Genomic DNA, 21,812 nt, shown 5'->3' with positions numbered 1-21,812 from the left:
AGTTCCAGTCACAAATTATTCATGAAGAATTGATCATAAAACCTGTAAAGACAGAAAGTAGGTCTCTCATTATGTAGGGCTAGGGGCAGGAAGAGGGAGTCACTATAAATGGGTACAAGGTTTCTTTTTTGGAAGGTTAGAAATGCTTAAAAACAGATTTTGGTGATGTTTGCACAATCCTGTTAATGTACTAAAAATCACTGAACGTTACACTTAAAATGAATCAATTATATCTCAATGAAGCTGTTAATAAAAAATCAGAGCATTTGAAACAGAGGCAACTTGTCTTCTAAAGGGGTGTGTGGCCATTGAGCTCTTCTAATGGCATGCATTACTTTTTTTTTTTAAACATCTTTATTGGAGTATAATTGCTTTACAATGTTGTATTAGTTTCTGCTGTATAACAAAGTGAATCAGCTATATGTATACATATATCCTCATATCCCCTCCCTCTTATGTCTCCCTCCCACCCTCCCTATCCCACCCCTCTAGGTGGTCACAAAGCATCGAGCTGATCTCCCTGTGCTATGCGGCTGCTTCCCACTAGCTATCTATCTTACATTTGGTAGTGTATATACGTCCATGCCACTCTCTCACTTCGTCCCAGCTTGCCCTTCCCCCTCCCCTTGTCCTCAAGTCCATTCTCTACATCTGCGTCTGTATTCCTGTCCTGCCCCCAGGTGCATCAGAACCATGTTTGTTTTTTAAATTTCCTTTCTTTTTAAAGTTGAATAATATTCCATTGTATGTCACATTTCACTGACCCATTCATTTGTTGATGGACACCGGGCTGCTTGCATGTTTTGGCTCTTGTGAATAACGGTGCCATGAACATGGGAGCACATGTTCAAGTCCTTGCTCTCACTTCTTTTAGGTATGTACCCAGAAGTGGCATTGCTGAATCATATGGTAATTCTAGGTTTAAGTTTTTAAGGGACAGCCAAAGTGTTTTCCACAGCAGCTGTACCATTTTGCCTTCCCACCAGCAACACACAAGGGTTCCAATTGCTCCACATCCTTTTCCTCTATTTTTTTTCACATTCAGTATTTTCATTTAATTTTTTAGCAGACAATTTACATACTTCCCCCACCCCTTCCTTTAAGCTAGTGTGACAATTTTCCATAATATACTACTTAAAGAGAAGCTTTGGTCAAGAATGGAATGAAATAGCAAAACAAAAAAAACAAAAAATAAAACCCAAATCACTGCTGCTTTTAAAAAACCGATACTTTCACCAATTATTCTCAAACAAAACACAGAACAAGGTTTGCGCCATATGTGTCTTCAGTGTTTCCTGGCGGCTGGCTCTCCTCCCCAGGATGCGAATGGCGGAGCTGCCCGGCGCAGCCTGTCCGTCCTCATGCTGGATCTGGGAGGCTCGCCCTGGATAGAAGACTCTAAGGTCTTGAAATCCCAAAAGGTCATGGCTCCATCGATGCCAGTAGTGCAAAATTTGCAACAATCTTGCCTGTCTGCCTCATAAATAGACATTTGAGTGATACTGTCCTGGCGCAGCATCTCCAGGGCCGGGTTGCGGTCCTCGGTCGTGGCCCGCTTGTCCATGTTGCAGAAGCGCTCCGTGGCTGACACGTTGCGCTGGATGCTCTGTTTCGGGATGTCTAGCTTGGAGACAAAGGTCAAGCAGCCGCGGTCGGCGCAGCTAAAGAGCATGGGGCAGCAGTCATGGCCAGCAGCCAGGACGCTGTCCTCCGAGATGAAGGACACACTCAGGAGGGGCAGGAACTCTGTCTTCAGAGTTGAGATCTGCATGCTTTTTGAGGCATCGGCAACGGACACGGGGCCGTCGTGGCTGACCCAGGCCAGGCGGCTCCCGCTGGCGGAGAAGCTGACCTTGCGCACCCAGCCGCCAGGGCCACTGCCACCAAACTCTGACATCAGATGACCAAAAGGCATCTTGCTGCCCCAGGGCGTACTGGCTGGCTTCTCATCCACTTCTTGAATGTAGGCAGAAAACACTCTGCATTTGAAATCACAGGATCCTGCTGCCAGCAAGACGTTGTTGGGATCCAATCCAAGCTGAGGACCGTGGAGCGAATGGGTTTTTTAACGTGCTTGCTTACCCACCGGTCATTTTCGGACTCAGAGTAACAAACAGAAATGAGTTGTGCTCCGCTGCCCACAGCAAATTTGTTCTCTAGCGGGGACCACTTGACAAAAGTGGCCGCACAGTTAATTCTCAGAATCACCAGGGTCGGCTTCCAGACACCATCCTCCTGACCCCAGACGTAGGCATTGCGGTCAACCCCGCAAGTGACGACGCGGTCACTCTTGGGAGCCCAGTCGATACCTGTGATGTGTCTGTTGTGCTCCTTGAGTTCATGAGTTTTCACCCACTGCCTCCCGTTCTTCTCATAGATGTGGATTTCGTGGTTATTGGGGCTAAGGGCAATGGGTACGACCCCTGTTCCAGGCATGACAGGTGATTGGCTCTAGCAAAAATTGATGCAGGGACATTATTCTTCGTGTTTTCCAAGGACAGAAAGCTGGGGGTCGGGGCCATCCGGATGGGCTCGGAGTGTTAAATTCCCGGATTCTGGTCAATCAACGTGAACAGGCTCCTGCGGGCTTGGGCAGAAAACCGAGGACCACATCCTTTTCAACATTTGTTATATTCTGGTTTTTCGTTTTCATTTTTGCTTTTTTAAAAAGAATAGCCATGCTACTGGAGATATCTCATTGTGGCGTTTGTTTTGTTTTTTGCATTATCGATGTTGGAGGTAGGTTCCAGTTTGCCCTCATGGATTTTAGTGGCTGTCATGAGGTCTATTTTATTCTAGCAGTTTCTTTGTCCTTACGCTTCCCCACGTCACTTCTAGCCTTTCTTCTGACTTCAGATTTACAAACTACAGTGCTTCAGACCCACTGCCATGCACAATGGAGTTGAAGTTTTGGCCATAAATCATCCTTCTTCACCTCGGATGCTCTTTAGCCTGTCCTACTTTGTTTGATACCAGGATCACAGCTCCTGCTCTTTTAGAGTTGGCTTTTCCTTTATGACCAAATTTGAAAATCTTTTAACAGGCAAATGAAGTGCATTTGTAAATGCATATACTGGTATGGTTTGGTCTCCACTCTGTCCTGTTATTTTCTGTTATAATTACTGCATGTATTGTGGTATACTTACTGTGTTTCTTTCACCACTTGGTGTGGATTCTTTGCTATTTAATATTTTTTTTCTTTTAGGGTTTTGGAACAGGGTTTCCAATATTTATGTTTTGCTTTAGTGGTTAAGTTTTTATATTTTTACATTAATTCTTTTCTTTTTTCTTAACCCTTTAACATCTGGCCTGTCCATTTTACATGGTGTCATTTGATTAGTAACTATGACCTATTTAACAGTCAGTTACATGATTATGTTTCCCCTTTTCGCTCTCCCTTCTCCTTCAGTTTTTTTCAGTTGCACCTGTTCTATTTGATTAGAAAGTATGTGTATCTACTAGTCTTCCCATCCGTCACTTGGCGGTTTCCTCAGTTAGCTCTTGTTTGGGGGAAGCTCATTCCCCAGGAAAGGCATAGGATGCTCTCTAAATTTCTGTACTCAGTCCTCATCTGTTTGTCTATAGCTTTGATCCTTAAAGGCTGGACACAAAAATCCTTGGCTGGTACTTTCTTTCCTTAGTGTCTTGTAAATACTGCTCCACTGTTGCGTTGCTCTGTATGTTGCCAGCCTCAATATTTTTATAAGTAATTTGCTCTTTTTGCCTTTAAAATCTAATAGTTTTACTAAAACATGTTTTGGAGTTGATTATTCCACTCAGTTTTCCAAGGTACATGGAAGGTACTTTCAATATATAATTTAAATTTTCTCTTATTTCTGGCTTATTTTCTGGGATTATAGTTTCCCCCCTAGTTTTATTGAGATATGATTGACACATAGCACTGTGCACAGCATAATGACTTGACTAACATATATTGTGGAATGAATATCACAATGTTTAGTTAATATTCATCATCTCATTTAGATACAAAAAAAGGAAAGAAAGAAAAAATATTCTTTTCCCGGTAATGAGAACTCTTAGGGTGCACTCTGTTAACAACCTTCAAAAGTACCATACAGCAGTGGTAACTATCGTCATCATGCCGTATGTTACATCTGAGATGACGGTGTTAATATTACTTTTGCTTCACTGTTTGGTGTTTCTACTTTAGAGACTCCAGTGACATGTATTTTGGTTCTTCTTTCCTGGCTTTCATTTCAACCACCTATCTCTGAAAGCTTTTTACTCCTTTCTTTATTTTATTTTCAACTTCTTGAATATTTTCTTGCCATTCTTCAGTGTCCTTTTACATATCTGTATTTGATATATTCTCCCTTGGGCGTCTTGTAATTCTTCTTTGTTTCTGGGATAGTTTTGTCTTTATTTTCCATTTCTATCCTGAATCTTATCAACTCCTGCTGTATTTTTTCCTAATTTTTGCCTAATATATTCTCAGGTTTTGAATTTCTGATTCTATCTGTGTGTGTGTGTATGTGGGGGGGGGGGTGTATCCAAATATATGATACTTTGTTCAGCTTGAGAGTTTGACATAAGGTCTTACAATTTTCCTCTGCTTTGTCGTTTTATTGATGGGGGGATTTTCATCAGGTGAAATGTTATGATTCATCTTCTCATCATAAGAAACGCATTTTTTTCTTTTTGCAGTAGATTTATATGCAGCTATTTTGATGTTTTAGTGCTACTAGACATTTTGACACGGGGTTCATAGTTCAAGAATGTCCTCTTCTGTGTACTGAAGTGCACTTTTTAATAGGTAACCACACTGAGGGAGGGATTGGTTGTCTTTTATTTCTGCGGATCTATAATTCTCACTTTTCCTTCACCACAAGACCTCCGAAGGGCATTGCCCTTTCTCTATTTATTTGACTTTTCCCAGAAGCAAGGCTTCTTCAAGGCTGCCACCTCCTGTCCCATTCTCTTTCAAACCTCTTCTCTTTTCCACTCAAGTATCCAACCTGTGTTCAGTATTTAGTCCTTGGTGTTGGACTTTCTCTTCATAGACGGATTTAAGCCTGGGTTTCACTTAAGTCCTTGGCAACGGTGGAGGGAGCTCTGTTGGAATTTGAGGTATTTTCTTTCTTCTACTGAAGAAGTAATTTGAAGTTCAGCTCGTGGCATTTGCTCTCCTAGTAGAGCGGAAGGCTTGTTTGTTTGTGCTTGTGTTTTATTGAGGATGTGAGTAGAGATTCAGACGCAGGCAGCTGCTTCTGTCCCCTGGACTGGTCAGCTTCCGGAATCCCTTTTAAAATATCAAGCGCTAAGTAACATTTCTTTCTTCCCTAGGAACACTGGAAACTTTGCTGTTACAAGGGCATCGTCAAGGTTACACAGATTCTGTTACAAGACAGGTCTGTCTTCTTGCATCTTTAAAGCTGTTTCGTGTGCTGCCTCTTCTTTCTTCTTTTAATACAGCAACCAGTCACAAAGAAAACAATTTAAAAATATATATTGCCTTCCTTCTTCCTCATTTCGTGTTTACTTAAAAACAAAAAAGAAAACCCTGCTATTCAGCACTCCGTACATCCCTGGAAACACGCTCCCCTGAAAAATCACCTCTCGGTTTCTACTTCCAGGCCGCCACCTCTGCCTAAATAAATAAATAAAATGGACACCTGGGGATCCATCCCCACCAGGGATGTTTTGCTGCAAGATTAGTAAGAAAACTGCAGCGAGCGGCAGCCAAGTCGGGTACCGGAGGGGGATTTGCACCAAAAAACTCAGGTCGGTGGGCCAATAAGAGCGAGCCTGCCAGGGGGCTGGGGTGGTCCCAAAGACCGAGGACCGCGGAAGTGGCGCTCCCGGCCGGGCAGCGCGCGGCAGCAGCGACCGGGGGTCCCTGGTGCGGGCGCCCGCGTGTGTGCGCACATGTGCGCGCGCCCCGCGGGCGCCCGGCGGCCACCTGTCACTCACGGGGGTGGCGGGGCGGCAGCCGGCGGAGGCCCTCCCCGCGGGGCCGGCGCGCCGCCGCGGTGGAGACGCGGTAATCCCCTCCTCCGCCCGCGCCGGGCCCCCGCAGCCGCCGCCGATTGGTCGCCCTTTGCTCCCTGACCCCCTCGCTGCCTCCGCGGCCGCCGCTTCCTGCTCGGGCGCGGCGCGGCGCTCCCGGCCGGGGCGGAGCTCGGGCGCCGGGCGCGCACCGCCCTCGCCGCCAGCCGCGCCGGAGGAGGAGCCGCCGCGCCCTTCCCCTTCCTCCGCTCCTCCCCGGCCCGCGCCCGCCGCGGCCCCAGGCAGACTCGCGAGCAGCGGCCGCGGCCGGCGGCCGAGTCGGGAGGATGCGGCGGCGCTCGCGGATGCTCCTGTGCTTCGCCTTCCTGTGGGTGCTGGGCATCGCCTACTACATGTACTCGGGGGGCGGCTCCGCGCTGGCCGCGGGCGCGGGCGGCGGCGCCGGCAGGAAGGTGAGTGGGGCGCCCGCCCGCGGCCCGGCCCCGGAACCCCCGGCGCCCACGCGCCCCGGCCGCGCCGCGGGGCACCGAGGGGGGTTCCTGGTCCCTCCTGCCCTTCTCCGCCCGGACCTCCGCTCCGGCCACCCGCCCCGGGTCTCTCGGCCGTGTCCCCGAGGCTGGGGGCGCCCCCGGCCCCTCTGCGCTCGCCTGGTTCGGGAGAGGGCGACCCGGCGCAGCCCCCGGGACTGGGGCCGCCGACGCCTCTTGTCGCCCCCCGCCCCAGCTCTCCGCTCCACGTAATTTGAGTTGAGTTTCGTCCGGCTGCCGGGAGCCCGGTCCCCTGCGGTGGGACATTTGGGGGTGGGGATGTTGGGAAGCACAAAAGCGGGTGGGGGGGGGAGGGCGAGAAGCGGCCGCCTTTGCGACGTGTCACGTACCTGGGGAGACAGGAGTCCAAGTTTCTTTTCAGCCCTTTGATACCAGCCGCCGCAATGCCCCCTCCCCCTTGTCGCCGCCTCGCGGGGAGGGGGCAGTTCTGGGTCTCGGCTCGGTACCTCTGGGGACGGGGGCGCCGCCAGCCCCGCGCTCGACGGAACGGACCTCCCCGGTGATGCAGGCGGAGGGCCCCCGCGCCCCTGCGCCCCGGACGAGGCCGGCCACCCACCCACACCCCGAGACCGTCCCCTCCCGGCCCCCGCGCCCGACTCGGCCGGCCCTCCCGCGCGGCCCCCGGCGCCCGCCTGTTCCAGCCCCACGCCCCCGTTCCGCGGGGTGGTCCCTCTGCTGTGTGTGTCCCGGCGGGCTCCAGGGGCCGAGGGGGTGGGCCGTGGGGACCGCGTGAGCCGCTCTGGACGGCCGGGCGCCCTCGGGAGGAAATGGAGCGCCCAGGGCGCCGGGGCCCTGCGATCCCGCTGGGAGAGCAGGGCTCTGGGCTGTGCACTTGCCGCCAGCGGTGTTGGTGGGGTTTGGTGGCAACCAGGCTTTGAAAGCGGCCTCCACACGGTGTAACCCCTCTGCTGTGACATTTGGTGTCACCGCAAACCCAGGAAATTCTGAGTTAATGGAGGTGGACCGTGGGTTGGGCAGGAACCAGGGAATGGTGTCCTGGAACGAGCAAGCCAGAGTAACTGGATGAAAAGACTTTAGCCCTAAAGTCAGACCATAAACGTCAAGGCTGAGGTTCAGCTGCTTCAGAGGTTTCCTTCCTTCCTTCCTCCTTTCATTCATGCTTAGCTGAAGGTGTTAGATTCATGGTAAATTTCGTAGGCTTGCTTTATCTAGAGGGGCAGAAATGAAAAGTCTTTCCGTGTGCAGAATTGGCCTAGCTTATTTCTGAGCTGACATGTGCTGTTAGCCCTGTTTTTTTCCCTATTTTAATCCAGGGAACTGTTGTTCACATGCATGAAGTCTCCGTTCATCCTTGAATGGTAAAGAGCAGTGCGCCCAGCGGAAGCAGTGCAGCCCTTTGAAAACCGTGGCCGTGTTAAACTGGAATTATTTCAAAAGCTTTGCTTCCCAGTAAACTGTGCCTTCGCAGGTCCACGTAGCCTGGTGTGCTGGTGAGACCTGGCAGAGCTTCCTGCCTTTCATGTGAAAGAAAACCGAATACATAAGCCATGCTTAGTGTTGCCTTTCCTTGGTCTGCTGCTCTCATTAGCACATGTGATTGGAAACAGCAACAGGGTGGCATTAGCATCCGGAAACAGCAACAGGGTGGCATTAGCATCTGGAGAGGTTGGCTTCTCCCTGGTGGGCTTCAGCTGGTGGATGGTTCTTGAAGGGTCTTCCATTTGATCCTTAGTTAAAAAAAAAAAAAATCCAAGAACTCCTTGTGGCCTGGTGGCAGTAGGAAGGTACAGAGACCTCGTAGAAAAAAGTGTGCGAAATGAACAATTATACGTGGATTGGTGATTTGTCAGTTGGGGAAGAGGTGTGTACATGCAATAGCTTTTGAAACTGGAGGAGACTCGTTAACGTAGTGTTGCCCCTGGTATTAAAGTAACCGCCCTGAGACTGTCTCCGGAGGGGGGTCAGTAGAATCTGCTGTCCTGAATTTCCTAATCTAGAGTATAAAGCCGCCTAGTCTTTCTTCCTCCTGAGTTGTTTCCATGGATTCAGAGACCAGAAAGTCTCTTCAAATTTAGTTCGTCCTCGTGATAAAAGGAAATATATAGATTTTCTAGCTTGTAAAGTATGGACATAAAAAAGATACGGTAGCATGCGTGTGAAGGCAGAATTTGAATACTAGCTGTCGTTTTTTAGGTGTAAGTGGACTTACATTTCTTCTCTCGTTTCATGCCGTTCAAGTCAAGGGTCTAATTCCATATTTAGCCAGTTTCTCTTCGCCCTGAGTCTTTTCACAGGGCACCAGGCTTCGGTATTAGGCTTTGGGGGATTGTCTGATGGGAGCCTGACTGGAGTTTCTGCTGCTTCAGCACCTGGCCGGGATTGCCGCTGTTAAATTACCCTGCCTGTTAGATTACTCCCCTCAGGATGGTTATTTATTCTCCGTTTGGCGAAACTTAGAGAGCCCACTCACCTCACGCCGCAGATTTCATAAACTCAACAGGGGCAGGCGCTGCCCTGCTCGGGACTCAGCGCTGAAGTTCGGGGTGTGCGGTCAATCATTTTATGCATAATATTGTTTGGAATTATATTTTATTTACATTGGCAGAGAGCCTTCCCTCCCCCGTATTTCACTCTTTCCCCCTAAATTGATGATTTGCACTTCAAGGATGCCTTTCCTTTGAGCATCCTTAAATGCTTTAAAATTTTAATCATGTTCAGTCTCCCCTGGGCCTTGGTATGTTGGCAGTGGATGGAGCTGCAGAGAGAGGAAGAGATTTCTGTCGAAATAAACCTGCCTCTGGGTGAAGTGTGGCTCTTCAGGTTGGAGAGGGAAGGGTTTTCCAGTATGGGAAGCATGGTCTCTCCTGAGAGAGAGTGTGTGACGCCAGGACCCCTTGTCTGTGCTCCCACCGCACGCCCTTGGGAGGCAGGGAGAGCATTCCCGAGGGGCACGGCCAGGGCCCGGTTACTCCCCTGCCCTTCCTCGATGAGTGGATGCTGGAGGCCTTTGGGTAAGACCTGGAGGAGGCCTTCTGGGAGAGCGGGCTGGGCCTCTTCTTGGGGCGGTGGAGGGCCTCGCTTGGCTGGAGCGGGTACCCGTGGAGGATACAGTTGGAGGAGTTTGGGACTAAATCATAGAGGGCCTCGGATGCCAAGCTGACTTGTTGGTTCTTACTTCTGCTGACCACAGGGAAGCACGGGTGTTTTTTGAGCTGGGCGGTGGACACTTACGGGGAATGGTGTGGATACATTTATCGACATTACGACTAGCTTTCTGCTCCTTCCTGCTGAGTGACCTTTACTAATTTACCGAACCTCTCTGAGCCTCAGTTTCCTCATCTTTATAGTGGGGATAGTTCTGGTAGCCAAAGACCAGCTGCCACTAGGAGGTGCTGGCAAACAGTAGGCGCAGAATAGATGCTGTTTCGAGGGCTGGGGGGAAGGAAGAAAGCCTGAATATCTGCTTGAAGATGGAGTGAACTGTGACGCTTAACTGTCTTCTTCTTGATCTCTGGAGTTTTTTTTAAATCCCTCATCCATTCCTCCCAGATTGATTTGGTTGGTTCATTTGGGCTGGCAGCGTGACCCCGACTCACATCAAGGACTGCCTTTTTGGGAAGTGACCCGGACGTCTTGCCGGCTCTCTTGTCCCCAGCTGTGGTGTCAGAGCGGGGTTCCCGTCAGCGGACAGCCAGCGGGAAAGTGGGTGCAGGACACACCGTCGTTTGGTGGCTGTGTGAACCATGGGTGTTGCTGGTCACGCCCCTGAGTGGGGCTCCCGCGGTCGGGAGGCCGGCCTGCCGCCCACTCCCTCCAGGCTCTGGGCACCCAGTCGCCCTCTGCCCACAGCCTTGCTCCTTCTGGTGGGAGAGGAGGTGGCTCTCGTCACCCATGCGCTTTTGTGGGCATCAGCAGATCTGTGAATGTGTCTGCTGGGGGTGGCGGTTGGGAAGGGGGACCCAGGCCGCACCCGGCCAGCTAGAGTCAGTTAAAAAAATTCCAGTTGAAAGGAGAGTTTGAAGTTGAGGTCGGGAGTGCAGTATTGGGGGAAAACCACCGCAGAGCCAGAGAAGCTGACGAACGTCCCTCTGTGAGAAACTTTTCTTTAAAGAAAATAAAAGTTTCGCTCTTCTGGAGTGATGCCATGCTGTCTCCGGGGCTCACACATGGTGGAAGCCGGCTGTGACTGACGGTGCACAAGTGATGGGCTCACCCCCAGCCCTCTGGTGAGAGTGAGGAACAGCCTGCCGCCTCCTGCCCCCAGCACCGAGGGGGCCAGCTTGCCTGGGCTGCGGCAGACCTCGGGGTGGAGTCCGGGGCACCCAGGGGGCTGTTAGTGGTGTGGGGAGGCTTCAGGCCCCCTGTGACTCTCCCCACCCTAACTTCTGGCGAGTGGTGGGTCCCCTGTTTGGATCAGAGGAAGAGGTATTTGAGAGGCCAGAAGAACAATGGGATGGTGAGCGGGGAGATACATACATACACAGGTAGGTTCATGTGTATAATTTCTCGTTCCTGCCATTCGTGTTTCTGAGATCTTTGGGGAGAGAGAAGGCACTTCGGGAAGGTGTGAGTTTCAAAGCGGGCAGTGCCCCGCTGCCTAACTTCCAGCAGATCCAGCAGCTGCTGGCCTAGTGGAAGGAGGGGCGTGGTGAGGCTGCCTGGGGCAGAGACCCGGAGCGCACAGGAGCTGACTGCCCAGGTTCTGGCCGAGATCCCGGAAGAGGCAGGGTGTTCCTGGGAGAAATCTGTGAAGTCTCCTCGCTGGCCCAGCAGAAATCGTGGGGTGAGACAACAGCCAGACCTGGCCGAGCCCACGCCCCCTTTCGGTTCTCCCACTTTCCTCCTCGTGGACCCTCTCCTGGAAGCTCTGCTTGTGTGGGTGATGCTGAGACAGACAAGCTGGGCGGATGTCCAGGTGGAAACACACCCACAGGCACGCCGTACACATGCCACAGTGAGAGCCTTCCGTACGGATGTTAAATAAACACCACTCTCTGGGGACCCCCCGCCCCCAGCTGCCCTGTTCGTCTTCCCTTGGGACCCCCGCTCCATGGTCTCCGTCCCCACTGCAGGGCCTCTGGGACCTGGCTCCGTGCCCGTGCCACAGTGGTGCTTAGACACGCTGAGCGCGGCTTCTGTAGAGATGCTGCTCGAATCAAAGCAGGTGTTGGCCTGGTCTCACTGGCGTGACCCGAAAGGTGGCCTCCCCCTCGAGGCCACCTTTGCCTCTGTGTTGCCGCCGGGGACCCTCGTTCCAGTGCTGTGGTCTTGGGCCCTTGCCTCCGCGCTGCCCTACGGTGCGGTTTCTTCGGGAGGACCTCCTGGCGCTTCCACAGGCAGACCTCCCAGGTGGCATCTGGTGCAGGCCGGGCCTGGCGAGGAGCCCTTCTCCGTGGAGCGTTGCGCTGAGTGCACTGGTGCAAGCCTCCCGTGGACACTCCTGCCCTCGCAGTAGAACTTGACCCTGCTTTCTAACTGCTGTGAGGACGCTCTGACCTTTGGCCACGTGCTTGAGCTTAAGGGTGAACCCCCAGTGTGGAGGTTCCTGTTTATCTGTCCAGTCGGGAGAGCCTCCCCCATAGGCTCGAGGAGCCAACGAGTCCTCCCCTGGGGGGCACCGCCCCCCCTGCATCCCTTGCCCGAGGCGGGCGGGTCTGGGCCCCTGCTCGCATCTATCTGCCTCCCGCGGGGCAGGCTGAGGCACTTGGCATTTCTGCATTTAGTCATGACCGGTATCGTAGGCCCGGGAAGCATGTGTCATTGTGCACGGATTGGATTTCTTAGCGTGCTGGGACGAAGACGGCAGTGATTCATCGTGGCTGGATTTGAAAAAACCAAACATGGTCACATTGAATCTCACTCCTGGCCTTCCATTTACATAGCCTTCCTTGGCTTTGGGAGTCCTGTGGCCCTTGCTACGGCTCTTACGGGGGCTGCCTGGTCACCCGTGGCTCAGCCTACCCTTGGGCTGCCCGCCCCGGCCCCCCAGGCCCCTCCTGCTGGCCACCTGGTCCTGCCTGCTGACTCCTTGGGAGGAGGAATGGCCTGGACGGCTGGGGATAGAGTCGCTGAATTCCCAGAGCCCAATTCATGACCAGCGTTTTGGCAGGGACGAGGGTGTTGGGGGGGCAGCGGTCACTCTAGCTCAGGGCCTCTCAACCTCCACACGGCTGACACTTTGCGCCGGGTAATGTTTGTTTTGGGGGCCGGAGGTGCTGCCCCGTGCGCCGTGGCCATTTAGTAGCTTCCACCGGATGCTAGGGGTACCACCCGCCTCAGTGGCAGCCACCGACATCGTCTGCAGGCGTTGCCGGGTATCCCCAGCGGGCAGGGTTGCCCTCACTTAAGAAGCACTGCCGTAGTCAGTGTTAAGTGCGATTTCTTTTTGTTTTCTGCTGTCTTCCTGGAGCCAGACTGCCTCTCTGTGTGGTCTGGGGTGGACCCCTTGGAAAGGGTTTCCACTTAATAAACACACTATTAGCCTCCACTATGTGCCAGGCGTGGTCCTAATACTTTACAGATACTAATTCATCGACTCCACATCACGGTCCTTCTATTCCTCCCACTTTACTGATGAAGGCTGAAGCACAGAAAGGTTCAGTCACTTTCCCAAGGTTGCAGAGCTAGTGGGTGGCACCCCCAGGGTGGTCTGGGCGGCCAGCGGTGGGGGGGGGCTCGCTCTGGCTTCCCAGGCTTCCCGTGCCCCTTCCGTGCGCCGGCAGTGCCCGTGTCCTGCTGATGGTGGCGGGACATTCCTGGAAGGCGTTCTGGAGCAGATGCGCCCACAGTCATCCTCTCATGGGAGGGTCCTTTCTCCGTTTTAACCCTGTGCTCTGTGGAAGGTCTCACGTGTTCTTGTCCTCAGGTCTCTGCCTGTCCTGAAGTCCTCAACTGCCCCCTGGCAGGAGCAGACATGCAAACAGGCTGGGGTCCCTTTCACGTGTTCTTTCAATGAGTATTATCGAGCACCTACTATGTGCCAGGCACTGCTTGGTGTTTGGGGTGCAGCAGTGAATAGAACGGAGACACAATCTCGGCCCCTGGGGAGCTTTACCCCGGGCGCAGCTGGACTAAGCACCATAGGTAGTAAGTGACGTAGTGTGAGAAGGGGCTGAGTGGGGGCGGCGGGAAGGGTCAGGAGCAGGGGAGGGGAAGGTTACAGTGAGTGCAGGGCCCATGGGTGCCGTGGGGAGGGGTGGCTTGAGCAGGTTGCAGCTGAGACCCAGAGCAGGTGAGTCCCTGGCTCACTCTCCCCGGGTGCAGCCCCCGGCTTCGGGGCGTCCAGCCTGTTGGGTGCTCTCTGTGTTCCTTGGTTTCCTTTGCTAAATAAATGAGCCACTTTTCTTTCCGGGAGTCTATCGCCTCTGGTCTCCCAGTGGCGGAGTTTCCTCCATCCCGTGGCAACGTGGGGTCTTACATTCTTGCCCCGCACGGAGTCCTGGGCGAGGAGCGTTCTCATCCTGGTTAATAACGCGGGACGCACACCCCCAGGCCACCCGCCCCCACCTGGGGCCCGGGACTGCTTTAGGTGCCGCAGGTTAACTTGCTGCTTCACTTTGTGGAGTGTGCTTGTGGAACGGTCGCGTGGTGTGATTTCTGAGCTGATCTCTGCAGGGCCGGGCTGGACTGGGCGAGCCTCCGTACCCTGTTCACCGTCAGGCACGCCGTGCAATCACATGGCTCGTGTGCAGGGTGCTTTCCACACACAACACCATTTAATGAGAAGTCCCGCTGGTCCCCACTAGGATGGCGTCTCGGCGAGTTGCTGTGGTGATGGGACTTGTGGGTTTCTCATCTGCAGGAAACCGGAGGTCAGGGGCCTGCCCGGTCCCTGGGCTCTGGAGAGGTTGTTCTCGGCAACGGGGTCGTGGTGAAGCACTGCGATTTGTGATGTTTGTGGGAAATAAAATGGACGTGTGACTTCGTTGCCCACAGCCCCTTGAGGGAGTGGGACGGCGGGAAATCGCAGGTCCTCCTGTTTCTCAAGGGCGAACATCCAGCTGCTTTTCATAGTAGCCGCCGGCGTTTGTGAGGGCCGTCAGATGCCTTATTGGGGTGTGGTGTGTGCCGTGCGTCCAGCGTGTTTCTGGATCAGAAACGAGAACGTGGATGTGGCTGCAGAGAAGAGGTCCTTTTAAAGGCCTCAGACTCGGGAGCCCTTCGAGGTTTCTTCGTCTCCGCTTCAGGGGCCGGCCCAGAAAGGGAGCACATCTCTTCCTGAAAGGGTCCTGCTCCAGAAGGGGGGCACCCTTCCCACGAGTCACCCTGCGGGAGCTTGGAAGCTGATGCACAGTAAAGGCCTGTGTTTCAGCGACACCCGTAAATTAACACTGACTCTCGTGTGGGGGGGGGCTGTGTGTGACTGTCCTGGATGCGGAACCGGCTGGCCTGGCGTGGCAGCCTTCAAGTCATCGCCCTGGTCCTTCCTGCCTCAAGGGCTTCCCCACTGACCGAGACCCTTGCTCTGTGACCTTGGAGGCTTGTCCCCTTCCTCCTTTCCCTCCGCCCTCCCCCCCACCCCCGCCCCAGTTCCTCTGTGCAGTAAGTGATGCGCCTGTTTTTCTTCCTGTCTCACTTTGGATGATCACTGACGTCCCCCTGTGTCTGGAATATACCCTTTTTCGTCAAACCTAAGATGCCATTATTTGTGAAACCATCATTTTATGTACCACTAGGAAAGAAAAAACACTATTGAACTGTGACGCAGTGGTTTCTTATCAATGTTTTTACTTTCTACTTATTTAAAGAGCTCTTTTAGATTTAATTAGACATCGATTTTTCCATTTATCCCTCTTGTGCACAGATAAAAAGGAAAATATACGTGAAATACATCGGGTAGCGTGTTCCTTAAAATTTTCGAGTGTCTGCTTTTTGCCTCAGAGATATTAGTGCCTGTTTTCCTGAGACAAAGTCTTCCTTCCCCTGTGCCACCAAGCTCTTTGGTGGATGCAGCATTTCCTACGAGCCCTGGGTTCTGGGCTCTCACCATCACTTGGCATTTGATAGAGTTGGCCACCTTTTGACTCTTCTGGGAATTTTGCCCAGCTCCCCAGTTCACCGTCCACTTCTGTCCCACTTGATTTGCTGTCTGGGATTTTCTTCCAAGGCACCAACATGCATCCCACAGACTCTGCTGCTGGCATGTTTTGTGTTTGAGGTAGTGCTGGTCATGACGGTGCGTCACGGCCCAGACCCGGCCACGGCATCAGAAGGTGTCACGAGCTGCACCCCAATTGCATGTCAAACTGTGAAGAAAAAATGCATCTTAGAATTCGTGAGTTAGGGTCTTTTTCTCAAGTGTCAGTTACTTCCCTCTCTGAGATCCCAGCTCCAGGCCCCCTGGCCTTGATAAAGGGAAATGGTAGCCTCATCAAAGTGTGTACATTCGCATCTGTTCACTCCCAATCCATGTAAGCAGAAGGACTTCCTGGTTTTTATTGCTGAGAGATTAGCAGCTGATGAGTGTGAACCCGTGTCGAAAGGTTTTTAAGCATTTTCTGGCTACAAGTTACCCTCTTGAGTGCTGGGATCTGCAGAAGTGAACATGGTGCTCCGTCACCCTTTAAGGAGCTCACAATCACTGACCAAACCAACTAGAGAAAGATCTAAAAAAAGTAATAATTAGGGGTAAGTTGACTAGGGACTGGATAATAGATGAAATTTAAGGCATTGTTATTAATTTTATTTAGTGGCAGTAATGGCCTTATGCTTATGTTTTTGAAAATCCTTATCTTTTGTATTGCTTGGCCAAAAAGTTTCTTCAGGTTTTTCTGTAAGATGGTATGGGAAAACCCAAATGAACTTTTTGGCCAACCCAATAGATACAGACTGAAGTATTTATGGATGACGCAGTGACGCCGAGCCTGTGGGAGAATTATGAGGGAACAGGATTGGCCGAGTGTGTTTGTTGAATGACTGATGGGCATCTGGAGTTCATCATGCTATTTTATTTTTGCCTACTTAGAAAATTTTATTTAAAAAGCTAAAAAAGTTTATAGATGTATGTAGCTTAAATTAGCAAAGCAGCAGAAAACTAGTATTTTTTTAAAAAGCAAATTTAAGGCTTTGTAATAGGGTCAGTGAAAGGTTTCTACTCCCAATTTCCAGTGTGTGTGTGTGTGTGTGTGTGTGTGTGTGTGTGTGTGTGTGTGTGTGTGTGTGTGTGTGTGTGTGTGTGTGTGTGTGTGTGTTGTGGGGCTGGAGGCTTCCCCTACACAACCAGTCAGTGCTCAGACACTAGCTGAGTGTCCTGCAGTTCAAGCCAGTTCTGACACTATCCACCCGGAGATATATCAGGTCCCACAGGTTAAGGGCTCAGTCCTACAACACTGCCCCCCCGCCCTCCCCCGCCCCTTCAGATGCCCTTCGCAAGCGCCAGTGGTCACCTCTACTTCTGACCAACAGGCTATCAATCAGAGGTTCCCATCAACCCCTCCTTGGGTTCGATTAGTTTGCTAGCATGGCTCAGAGAACTCAGGAAACCAGTTTATTTACTAGATTTCTGAATTGTTACGAAGGATATTCAAGGATACAGATTAACAGTCAGATGAAGAGACATACAGCAGCTTGAGGTACCTCGTGGTGCTTGGGGTCCAGCATGGTGGCACATGGACGTGTTCTGGTTCCCCAACCTGGAAGCTCTCTGAACCCGTCCTTTTGAGTGTTTACAGAGGCTTCACTCCACAGGCATGATTAATCAAGTCATAGGCCATTGGTGATTGAGTCAACCTCCAGCCCCTCTCCTCCCAGGAAATCAGGGGGTGGGACTGAAAGTTGCACCCCTCTGTTTACGGTTGGTTCCCCTGGCAACCAGCCCCCATCCGCAGGTGCTTCCAGAAACCTCACTGACATAAGCCCAGTAGTGGTGGAAAGGGGCTGGTGAATAACAGGACACCCGTGTCACCTTTGTGGCTCCGAGGACAAGAGACCAAGTAGAACAAAAGATGCTCCTGTGGCTCTTACTGTTCAGGAAATTCCAAGGGTTTGGGGAGCTGCGAGCCAGAATCGGGGAGAAGGACCAAAAACACATATGACAAATATATATTTGGTTACATCTGAATGACCAAATATATATTTCTCATAAATCAAAACGTCACAGTCAGTAAAAACATACACCAGCCTCGATACCTCCTGTAACTTAGGAATATCCAGCGATGATTCTTTTAAAAGGATACTTCAGAGGTGACCTAAGATCCTGAATTGTCGGCTGTATCACCAGGAAAATATTCTTACATTTGGTACTGTTTCTTCTCTAAGAATTACCGAAGTTCTTTGGAAATTGCTACTTCTCGTGAACCTTTTGATGGTAGAGCAGCAATTTAGGTAGTTTGTCGGATTGCTTACTCTTGACCAGACCTCTCAGTGGCGCGGAGACCCTGTCGCACAGCAGCGTTTGGTGGGGGTGTTTTATTACATTGCCGACCGCATCTCATGTGACCGGCGTCCGGAGGGCAGAACACACACGCCTGTACATTCACACGTCGCAGGCAGTTTGCCTGCTGTCATACGTGACCCATTCGGGCTGTGGATGCTTTGGGAAGCCACAGTGGGAGACCTGTAATAAATATATGTTACTCCTTTCTGTTTCCCCAACAGGATATTAATGTGAAATCCTCATAGTTTACATTGTATTTGTAAATAAGAGGTTTTCGACAGATACACGGTGCTGCATGTTTTCTGTAAGGTATAAATTCCTGGTGCTGCAAATTTACACCAGCGCCGTCCCCGAGACACCTGATTGGAGCTGCCGCTTATTCACCTCTCCTCCCGGCCCTCTGCACTCACACTGCAGTGTCCTGTGGACCCCGAGCTTCTTAACTTGCTCCACCGGTCATGTGGTAGCAGGGCTGGGGCTGGAATGTGTTTTTTAACATCTTTATTGGAGTATAATTGCTTTACAATGATGTGTTCGTTTCTGCTGTATAACGAAGTGAGTTAACCGGGCTGGAATGTTAACGTTCCCCAAACTGCCTTCGGCCCTGGAGAAAGTCCGGCTGCGGCCATCCTGGTCTCAGAACTGCAGTCCTGAGTCACCATCAGCTTACGAATGGCAGGTTTCTCTCTTGCTGTTGCAGAGCTGCCACTTCAGCCTGGAAGGTGCTGATTACCTGGGCCGGTGATCACTCCTTAACCTTTATATTGCAAAGTGCTGATGTCAGGATCCAGCCCGAGCTGTTCTTGGGTGGTCTGAGCTGTGGGTCTGAGGCTGGGTGGCAGGAAGGGCCACCCAGATGGGCCCCCCAGAGGCAGATGAGGCCTCACGAGGAGCCCCCTGTGCAGAGGGCTGCTGAGACACGTCCTCTGTCTGTGCTTGGTGAGTTGCAAGGCCCCAGGCCAGTCTGCATCAAGATGTGACTCTTTTGTTTTCAAAAGAAGAGGAATGTAGGTGAAGTATCCCATCCCTGGGGAGTGAATCCAACGTGGCTGTAAGTGTTTGTACTTGAGGTATAATTTTTAGCTGAAAGCGTTTTTCTCGGTCCCCAGTGGAGAGGATGGGGTGGCATCTTGTCCCAGAGGGAATTCCTGATTCCTGATGACCTAACGCTCCTTCCCGCTGCACGAGGGGTGTTTGAAAGTCAAGCTTTCCTGTTCCTCGGAGAGTTTAGCTGAGGTTTCTGCCGGGAGGGGGGGGCTGCCTGCGCGGTGAGTCCGATGCCCTAGGCGCCCCCGGGTGCTGAGGGGCAGCTCAGCGCCCCCCGCCGGGCGTTCGGAGACCGTCCGCTGGCTTCTGGCTCCGGTGCGGGGATCTGCCAGGAAAAGCCCAGGGCGACGCTGCCGGGTGGGTGGCTGGCTCAGGCGATGAGGCCGAAGGGGCCCACAGGATGCGTCGCCCAGGGGCCACCGCCTGGGTCTGAATTTGCCTTCTCTATTTGGCTCTGTAAACTCAGGCAAGTTACTCAGCCATCTGCGCCTCGGTTTCCTCATGTACCCATCTCCTCACTTTTTTCAACGGGGAATAAATCAGAGCAGGGCCTGGTACTCATGGCGTAAGTGTGGATGTGAAGTCTCCTGGCGTCAGGGCAGGAGGGGCTGGTGCCCCGGCTGGCTGGGCCATCCTCTGGTTGGCATCACCAGCCCAGGGCATCTGGGCCCACTGAGCCAGCCCTCCTTGGCCGCGTTTGAGCCAAGAGCCTCCTTTCCCAGGAAGCACCTCCACCTCTGTGGGCCTTGTCCGGGGCTTTTGCCCTGGAACGAGGGTGAGGCCAGGAGGCCTGCAGCCTTTGCCCCTTTAGTGAGGAAACCGAGCCCCAGAGAGGGTGGCTGAATGCCAAGTGGACCCCAGGTCTCTGGAGGGAGAGACAGGAAGCTGTAGGCCAGAACCCTCTCGATGCCCCCCGCCCGCCCCCAGGACATTGTTTCCCAGTTTTACCCCTTAGTCTCTTGTCTTTGAAAATTGTTCCGGGACGTGGTTTTTCACGATGTGGCTGTGTAATTAATTTTAAAAAAACTTAATTGGCGATTGGTTGCTTTCTATATCTTGAGCTGTTATTATCTGAATACGGCATGTTATTTGGAAACTTTCCCACAAGGTTTTAATCAGTAAGTATTCTTTAAGTTTCATGTGTTCAGTTTCTGACTTGCTTTTGAAACCGTAGGTGAGTGACAAGTGGAAGACAAATTAATAATCGTGGCAACACCGCAAAGCACCCCTGTGAGGGCCTTGGACTAGTTCTGTCAGTTAGATCACTGTTCATGGGATTTCTCTGATGGCCCTGATTAAGACAACTTAGAACTAGATTGCAGGTTAAAGATACACTGTGTGATGATTTCAAGGAGAGAAATCCACATGAAAACCTGGCGTTTGGTTACGATAATCCAAGGAGCCCGGCTGTGACGTCAGACCCGGATGCAAATGCCGCCGTTGCTGCCTGTGACCCTTCGTGTCTCTGTCTGTGAGAAGGGGGTTGATGGACATGAGTGAGTTGGTGGGGACGATGCCGGTGCAGTTTAATGAGGGCTCCTTTTATTTTCACTGGCGCGTGTACTCGCCCTTCTTTCTCACAGATGCTTCTGGGGTGACGCTGGGCCCCTCTGGCGGAGCAGGGGCCTGGCTGGGGGCAGACACCCAGGTGGAGGGTAGCTTCGCGGTGTGCGTCGGTGACTAGGACGTAAATCAGGGCAGAGCGCTGAGGAAGGAAGCTCTCCCGCCCTCTGTGCTCTCCCTCCCGCTCTCGGGCCTGCCGTGGACCTGGGAAGCTCCCTGTTTTTGTTCAAGTTGAAGCTGTGGTGCTGAGCAGGGCCAGAAATGTCACGTTTGGGGCACGTTTAAGAGAGAGAGACTGTACTTGGCCAGAGTGCCGTGTACGTTCCCAGGGACACCGGGAGCAAAGCAGACCTAATGTGTTAATGGGCGTGATGGAGCAAGCTGGTAGGATGGTAGTTTCGTGGGTGTCTGGCTTCAAGTCCTGCCTTTGCAGTTCGCAGATGTTCCGGCGGGCAGTCTCCTCCCGGGGCCTCAGCCGCCCCCGCATGGGATCCCCGTGCTCCGTGCCCCTCCCCCTTAGTGCTGAGCGGGGGGACAGTCTGGCTCTGGTACCTTCCGTATTTTCTTGGTTACTTATTTATTCCGGGAAGGGAGTGTTGGAGCTGTGAGGAGAGTACTAGTTTCAGAGGTCTGCACACGTAGAAACAGTGGACAAAGCCTAGAAACCTAGCTGTTGCCCCAGCTGACAGTCAGGGGCCTATATGCACAGACCATGCACTTTTTTTTTTTTTAAATTTTTGGCTGCATTGGGTCTTTGTTGCTGTGCGCGGGCTTTCTCTAGTTGCGGAGAGCGGGGGCTACTGTTCCTTGTGGTGCGCGGGCTTCTCATTGAGGTGGCTTCTCTTGTTGCAGAGCACAGGCTCTAGGCGTGCGGACTTTAGTAGTTGTGGCACGCGGGCTCAGTAGTTGTGGCGCACGGGCTTAATTGCTCCGTGGCAAGTGGGATCTTCCAGGACCAGGGCTCGAACCCGTGTCCCCTGCACTGGCAGGCGGATTCTTAACCACTGTGCCACCAGGGATGTCCCCAGACCATGCACTTTTAAGTGCTAATTAGGGACCCGGGATGTTGGAGCCGTGGGTGGGCCTGAGCTCTGCTCCACCAGCCCTCGGATGTTGGGCCAGGTGTGCGTGGGTGGGGGGGTCTGCATCTCCGGGATCCTGCTGGTCCAGCAGAGAGCAGGGCTTGCAGGGGCCCCTCGCCAGGCGCCGCTGTTGACCCCCAGGACTCCGCAGGCTGCTGGGCATCTGCATCCACTAGACTGTGAGCGCCTTGGGGGCCGGCACCTGCCCAGCCCCTCCCCTTTCAGCTCTGCTTCCCCACGGAGATTCAGCAGCAGCTGCAGTGATGCGCC

At 52.6% G+C, this 21,812-nt stretch overlaps 1 protein-coding gene and 1 pseudogene across 2 annotated transcripts in view; one reads left to right on the top strand and one right to left on the bottom strand.

The window, feature by feature from the left end:
- Positions 1 to 497: 497 nt before the first annotated feature.
- Positions 498 to 6,122, bottom strand: LOC109550937 (actin-related protein 2/3 complex subunit 1A pseudogene; annotated as a pseudogene).
- A 32-nt stretch (positions 6,123 to 6,154) lies between these two features.
- Positions 6,155 to 21,812, top strand: part of GALNT2 (polypeptide N-acetylgalactosaminyltransferase 2) — a 180,155-nt gene continuing 164,497 nt past the window's right edge. Inside the window, exon 1 of one of the 2 annotated variants that reach the window (XM_033842235.2) lies at positions 6,155 to 6,419. In XM_033842235.2, the coding sequence (XP_033698126.1) occupies positions 6,294 to 6,419 (126 nt within the window). In that variant the 5' untranslated portion in view covers positions 6,155 to 6,293. The remainder of the gene's footprint in view (positions 6,420 to 21,812) is intronic. The other variant, XM_033842236.2, reaches the window with a different exon arrangement.

Source organism: Tursiops truncatus, chromosome 16 (genome assembly GCF_011762595.2).
Source record: "Tursiops truncatus isolate mTurTru1 chromosome 16, mTurTru1.mat.Y, whole genome shotgun sequence".
Lineage (NCBI taxonomy): Eukaryota > Metazoa > Chordata > Mammalia > Artiodactyla > Delphinidae > Tursiops > Tursiops truncatus.
This window is presented reverse-complemented; position numbering and strand designations above follow the sequence as displayed.